Source organism: Ziziphus jujuba, chromosome 3 (assembly GCF_031755915.1).
Source record: "Ziziphus jujuba cultivar Dongzao chromosome 3, ASM3175591v1".
In the NCBI taxonomy this organism is placed as follows: Eukaryota; Viridiplantae; Streptophyta; class Magnoliopsida; order Rosales; family Rhamnaceae; genus Ziziphus; species Ziziphus jujuba.
Genome location: NC_083381.1, coordinates 150,957 through 158,155, shown reverse-complemented (window position 1 = coordinate 158,155; position 7,199 = coordinate 150,957). Strand labels below are relative to the sequence as shown.

General features: G+C 31.6%; 1 protein-coding gene across 1 annotated transcript; it reads right to left on the bottom strand.

Moving 5' to 3' along the window:
• Window positions 1–3,795: 3,795 nt before the first annotated feature.
• LOC107421781 (putative disease resistance RPP13-like protein 1) lies at window positions 3,796–6,984 on the bottom strand. The gene is made up of 5 exons (XM_016031096.4): window positions 6,826–6,984; window positions 6,556–6,651; window positions 6,266–6,361; window positions 6,036–6,094; window positions 3,796–5,954 (listed from the first exon to the last, which is right to left on the bottom strand). Exons 2-5 carry the CDS (start codon window positions 6,620–6,622, stop codon window positions 4,173–4,175), a joined length of 2,004 nt encoding a protein of 667 aa, XP_015886582.3. The 5' UTR covers window positions 6,623–6,651; window positions 6,826–6,984; the 3' UTR covers window positions 3,796–4,172.
• Window positions 6,985–7,199: the final 215 nt, after the last annotated feature.

Below are 7,199 nucleotides of genomic sequence, written 5' to 3'. Positions count from 1 at the left end.
GTAAAAAAAATAAAAATAAAAAAAGCACTTTTAGAGAAATCAAAACGACTTTAAAGAAGCTGTAGTTCTTAGTAATATTTTTAAAAAGCTGTAGTTTTTAGTAATACTTTTAAGTAGGAGGTGGACATGGATTGGGTTAGTTCGGTTTTGGACTGAAATACAACCCAATGCATATTCATCAGTTTTTCTAATATGCAATCCAAACCAAACCATTAAAATGTTAAATCCAAACTAAATCAAACCATTTATGATCGGTTTGATTTGGATTGGTTGATTAATTTGAAACTTATTAATTTATAAATATATAATACAAATAAAAAAAATTTCAAATATAAAATATAAATAATAAATTATAATTATCCAAACATAAAATACAATTAGAATAATACAACATAGTTTACAATGTAAAATAAAAAAGAAAATGTAGCAAATAATACACATCTTACACTTATCAAGTAGCAAACATTAATGTCATCATCTACTCCTACAACATTAAATTAAAATTATTAGAACAAATAATGTAAAATAATACATTCATCAAAATTCATTCACTCAAAAATCGATTTCGGATATGGGGATGTAAAAAAAAAATATATATATATATATATTAAAAATTAATATATAAAAATGGAAAAAAAAATAAAAATTAATATATAAAAAATATATATATATATATATAATTTTTTAATTATATAATATATTATTTGGATTAGATTGAATTTATATTTCCAATTCATAATCAATCCAATCCATATAATTTATAATATTTTGAATCCAATCCAATTCAATTAATATAAAAATTTAATCCAAACTATTAAAAATATATTAAATTGGACGGATTAAACGAATTGAATTGGATTTTATCCGGCCCTACTTTTAAGAGTATTCAATTAATTCAACCGTATAAAAGTACCTATTACATTCAAAATTTCAAATTGTTTTTTAAGAAAAAGTACCGCGTCTCAGTTAATACAGCGTAATAAAAATAATTTTACATTTAAAGATGTTAAAAAATTGAATATTTTCTTAGTCAGCTGTTGAATTGACTAATGGAAGAAAAGTGTATTTTATCAAAAATGGAAGAAAAGTGAAAATTCCAACGCAATAATTTTCCGTTGATAGGAGGTTAATTTAATAATTTCCTGTGCAAATTCTCAGTCAACCTTATCCTCTGAAAAAGCAGCGGTCGCATCCGAGCTGGCTACGGCCTGGCTTCTTTAATATCCCAGCCTAAGTTCGAGTGGCCGAGCGGCAAGGCCGCTAGCTACCTTCTCTGCCCAGGTTAAAGTGGCAGACTACCGTTAAAAAAACAAAAAAAAACAAAAAAAAAAAAAAAAAAAAAAAAAAAACACGAAAAGCCATTAACTTTTCTACAATTCCACAGATGCGCAAAGAGCCTTTCCTTTTGTAACTCATTAATGTTTTTTTCTTCTACAATTGGAACCCGGAGATTAATTTTTTTTTTTTTTTAAAACAATTTCAATGTAAGAGACAAAACAATGAAGATGAAAAAATGTAAGAGACAGAGCGAACAGATGATAGAGGAAAGAGCAAACAAGAATTTTGATTAAGTTGCAGAATTTTTATACAAAATAGATTGATTGTAAGTCTGTGGAGAACAAGACTTTGTAAAACTCTATTAAATTTATCGAAGACTTCAGCAAGACCAACAAAAAGGTCATATTGTTTAATTTTTGAAATTTTCTTTCGCTTAAAAGTTTAAGTGGCAAGATAGATATACGATGCAGATGTGGAATTCCCTTCGTATAGGACTGTCTCTCTCACCATGGTAAGACACAATTGGACTATTTGCAAAATGATACATGACCACCTAAAGTATCGCTAATCCGAAGAAACGGAGAAGAATTAAATATCTAAATTGAGGATTTATTTTACAAAGTTCTATTTCAAAATATTAAAAAATAAAGAGTCTCGACCAAAGTCTTCAGGCGGTACACGAAATATATGTGTATATATGTATAAACGAAGAAGAATTAAATATCTAAATCGGGGGTCTCTTTTATAAAGTTCTATTTTAAAATAGAAAATAAAAAAATATGACCAAAGTCTCCAGACTATACACGAAATATATGTATCTAGCTGTACATGAAATATATGTATCTATATAGTTAGTCTCTTATTAGTACATGATTGAAATTTAAATATATATGAATCCATATAGTTAGTCTCTTATTAATAAATGATTAAAACTTAAATATATATTTAAAATTTATATGAATTATTATGTGATTTATTTGCCCTATTAAAATTTTAATACTTCATTATATTTACATAAAATTTTAAATATAAATATATTTTTAAATTTCAGTTGATCTGATGGTTGGTAAGTTGGACAATGGTGGAAAATGGATCAGGTGCATTTATATATATATATATACACACACATTTGATATTTGCACAAGGCTAGGCATTAAAAGATTCACCAAAAACGTTTACCAAATAACACGTAAATATGAATGAATAAATTAATCAAAAAAATTAGATTATTTGAAATAAATTTGATGTATATTTTGGTGACTTTAGTTTTATTGTACTTGTATAAGGAGTTGTTTCTCTTTCATAAATATCTCATTTATTTGTGTGGTACGATTAGGACTTGCGGCTTTACCAACACGGCCGCTTCTCCTTTCTTCCCAGCCGGTGCTAAAATTCCCCAACCAATTCATCTACAAAAATATCTCCTTTATCCATATCGAAATGAATTCTTAGGAGTCCATTTAAAATGCAAAATGAACTATTATAAATTTAAAATTTTGATATACTGGCAGTGTCGTCCAGCATAATCCGGCACCCAATTACATATAATCGGAGGCCAGACCCATCAGAAAATTTTTATTTTAATTTAATTCAATTAAGTTGAACCAGATGGAAATGGTTATCATAATCAACTAAATAAAAAACAAAGACCAAAAAGACGACCACAATCTAGTTGAACTAGATAAACGCACTAACATGACTTCAATCCACGATTAAAATATAGACAATCACAAATGAGCCAGACCATTCCAACATTTAAAAACAAAGCCTCAAATAGTACAAAGATCCTGGAATTCATAATCCAACACTTGAAAACAAAGCATCAAACAGTACAGCGATCCTGGAATTCATTTTGCAGACATAATTGAAAAAATCAACTTACCTCCTATTTTATTATAAACCAATGTTGCTACTCCTCACTCCATATTCAAAGAATTTAGCATGTAAAAAATTGAGGTTAAGTTAATATCCTAACATAAAACTAGTTTTTCAAAACCTATAACATTGATATACATCTTCATTTCGAAAAGTGAACAAGTTTATATGAATTCTTTCTAACAATACCAGCCCTTCCATAAAATCCTTACTTGGCTTAGTTATCTATTCAAAATTCTAGCACTGATACCCCTGGAAAAGATTGCCTCAACCCCTATTGCCATTTGTAAGTTTTTCGATTCACTTCTATTTCATTACATACACAAACCATTATAACAGAACTTCTAAAGTACTATATCATTCATAAGGTAACAGGGAAACTCATCAAGCTACATCACAACTGTGTTAACCATTGTAAATACATATCTACACAATGCAGTTAATCAATTTTAGAAAAAAAAAGCATAAATATATATATGCATACATAAAACCATTATAACAAAACTTCTAAAATAAACTATATCATTCATAAGGTAACAGGAAAACTCATGAAGCTACATACACACACATACTGTTGTTTCAGAACGCCCAATATAGGTAGTTATATAAACTAGCATGGTCATTTTATGGGAGTTGGCAGTATTTAACTTCCAAAAATGTGAACAACTTTTTTTTTTCTCTTCACTCATTCTTGTGTAAGCGTGAAATATAACAACAGAGAAAACTAAGAGACAGCAATATAGAATTTTCTGTGAGAATTGAGAGTCAAGACAAAAGGAGTGGGAAAACTATATTTTGAACAGAAGGGAGCTTCCATAATTATGATTTTCTTCCAAGACTCTAGTGCTATAACATTTATCATTTTCTGAACTTCAGTGAGTTTAGAATATTTGATTCCCTTTTTTAGTAATCAACACATAAATACACGCATACATGCATAAAGACACACATACATATATATATATATACATGTACAATATTGAATTATATATTGACTGGAGATCACGTACTAAACACTGTCATAACAGTTTTTGATGATCAATCCATATGCTAGTCACGTGAGCTATCTTGCCCCAATCTTGGCCTTCCTCCTTGCTGCAACGTTCCTTTAATCCAGGGCAATCATTTATCAGTAGAAACTCAAGTGAAGCTGACAGTCCTTCTTCGGGCAAGGAATGCAGCTTTGGACAGTGCTTAATTTCTAAATGCTCGAGGGAACTGAGATTTGAAAGAGATGGAAGAGCAACAAATTTTGAGCAAGACTCCATTACGAGTTTACGTAGGGATGGAAAGTCACCTATTTCTACTCCTGTCCACTCTTCCAAATTGTGCATGGCATCAACTGCAAATTTCTCCAACTTGGGAAATGCATGCAATCGTTGAGGTGACCCATTTCGGAGAAATTGACTATTTATTACTTTCACATCATTCATTTCACTAATATGAAGAAACTTAAGAGCAGGTAATACCCCAAGGGATGGGAGAATTTGGCAATTTTTGCACTTGTAAAGAGTAATACCAATTAGGAGATCAAATTTTGGATTGCTAATCCAACTTGGAAGGTTCAACCCACCATAACATAGTATTCTCAACTCTTTCAGGCCAAAATGTGGTCGAAGACATTCCAAATTTTCTTCTTCCTCCTCTGCTTTCTCAATCCGCATGTCACTCCAACGTAGTTCCAATTCATAGAGGTGTCTTTTTTCAGCCAAAGCAGCATCCTCAGCCTCTTCTGTACTCATTACATTTTCAAGTCTTGAAATGACGAGTACGCCACTAAGATTATTCAGATTCTTTAACTCTCTAATTTGGAACCCATCATCTCTGCCAACAAGAAATGCAGACAAATTCTGAAGATTAGTTAAGTTCCCAATCTTGGCAGGCATTGAAACCAACTGACGAACAATATCAAGTTCAAGATGTCGTAGGTTGATCAGTTTCTTCATGCCCTTAGGTAACCCAACTAAGTTTAAGCACCCTTTGAGATTTAAAGTCTGTAGGTTGTGAAGACAATCAACTGATTCTGGCAATCGCTTAATGAGTGTATGGGAGACATCAAGATATCGCAAAGATTTTACATTCCCAATGGAACTTGGCAATTCAGAAATGAGTGTTTCACTCAAATCCAGTGTCCTCAAGAGCTTTAGGCTCAAAAATAGTTCACGACGAACTTGTTTGATAGAAGATCCACAACTAGATAGCAGAAGCAAGGTTCGCAACTGCTTAAAATTTTCAAGTGATGTCAAAGTTGCTTCATTAGTGTCCTTGCAATTTAAAGACAAATGCAATGTCTTATCAGTAACTCCATGTAAACCATGATTCGCAACTCTAGTATAATCACCCCTAAAACATGAATCTTCAAGACACTGCATCTTGGCATCATTTAATCTGTACAATGAATTACAGTCATCGCGATCAAATACAAAATTATCATCTGATGTATGGACAAAATCCACACTGTTATCATATCTAGAGGGAAGAATGAACCCCATGGCTACCAATGAATTAAAATAAACTCTGCCTGTGTCCTCCAAACTCTGAAATGAACTGTCCCGAATATAGCCCTCGGCGACCCACAACTTTACTAACTTATCCTTTCTAAATTCATAACTTGATGGGAATAGGAGACAATATTGAAGCAACCACTTCAAATGTTCAGGCAAATTCTCATATTCATCCTCATTTACATTATCTACTACTGCTGACCCAGAACCTTCCGAAGGTTTTGTTGCCTGGCCCTTGATGCTCTGATCCTTTTCTTTTAAACCAGTGAATTTAATCACCAAATCTCTGAATTGACTCTGGAATGAATAGAAGTGATTAAGTAGGGGCAAAACTGTGTATATATCACCAATCACGGACATACAAAGAGGGGTACTAACCGGATCAACGTTGATAGTTTTGGTAGCCCTTACATGTTTCCGTTTCTTGAATCCAAAGCCTGAAGAAAATAATTATAAAAAAAATGAAAAAATAGAACCGATTCAAGTTCTAAAAGCTAAGGAGATAAAGAGTTGCATTGGCACTGAATTCTTATGACATATTGGGTATAAAGAGAGCATCATACAAGCAGTAGTAACCAGAATTCTTATGTACATAGAGGAAATCTGACCTGGGGTTTCACGCTTCCCTATATCCATTTCACTCACTGTATCTTCAGACTCGTCAAACTTAGACATTTTAGGACTCAACGACAGCAAAGGGATTCCTGATTGTAGAAAGACGGAATATAAATTCAAATAATTATAAAAAAAATGAAAAAACAGAACCCATTCAATTTCTAAAAGCTAAGGAGATTAAAAAGTTGCATTGGCACTGAATTCTTATGACATATTGGGTATAAAGAGAGCATCATACAAGCAGTAGTAACCAGAATTCTTATGTACATAGAGGAAATCTGACCTGGGGTTTCGGGCTTCCCTGTATCCATTTCACTCACTGTATCTTGAGACTCGTCAAAGTTAGACATTTTAGGACTCAACGACAGCAAACGGATTCCTGATTGTAGAAAGACGGAGTACAGATTCAAATAATTATAAAGATAAATATTAAAAGAAAAAAAAAAAAATATATATATATATATATATATAAAGAGTTCTTAAAGATTTGAAGCTAAGGAGATTCAAAAGCTTCATTTGCAATTAATTCTTGTGTAGATAAAGAATATCTGACCTGGGGTTTCAAGCTTCTTTATATTGAGACTCGTCAATGTTAGACATCGTAGAAGGCGAAGGGAGTTATGAAGAAGAGATACAAATTCAAAGAAGTCCAATCCTCTTTTATTGCAAATGAAGGCAAATTTTATTTAGAGGCTTCGGGCTTGCCATTATTTATATTTTAACCCCGGTTTCTCTACTTTAAAACGTCTCCCTGGGTTGTTTTCTTTTTTTTATTACAATATAGGGAGGAGAATTTTTTTGCACAGATCAAATTCTTTTCTTTTGATAAAAAGAGATCAAATTCTTCTCGATGGTACAACCATTAAGTCGAGTGTATGAGTATAAAAGAAGATACCTCTCTACATTGTTAATCTTTATTAATTTTCC

Coding starts and splice junctions, on each gene's coding strand:
- LOC107421781 (XM_016031096.4), bottom strand. CDS start 6,622: ATGTCTAACTTTGACGAGTCTCAAGATACAGTGAGTGAAATGGATACA. Junction 6,362..6,555: donor AGGGAAGCCCGAAACCCCAG/GTCAGATTTCCT, acceptor TTCTACAATCAG/GAATCCCTTTGCTGTCGTTG. Junction 5,955..6,035: donor AAACTATCAACGTTGATCCG/GTTAGTACCCCT, acceptor TATTCATTCCAG/AGTCAATTCAGAGATTTGGT.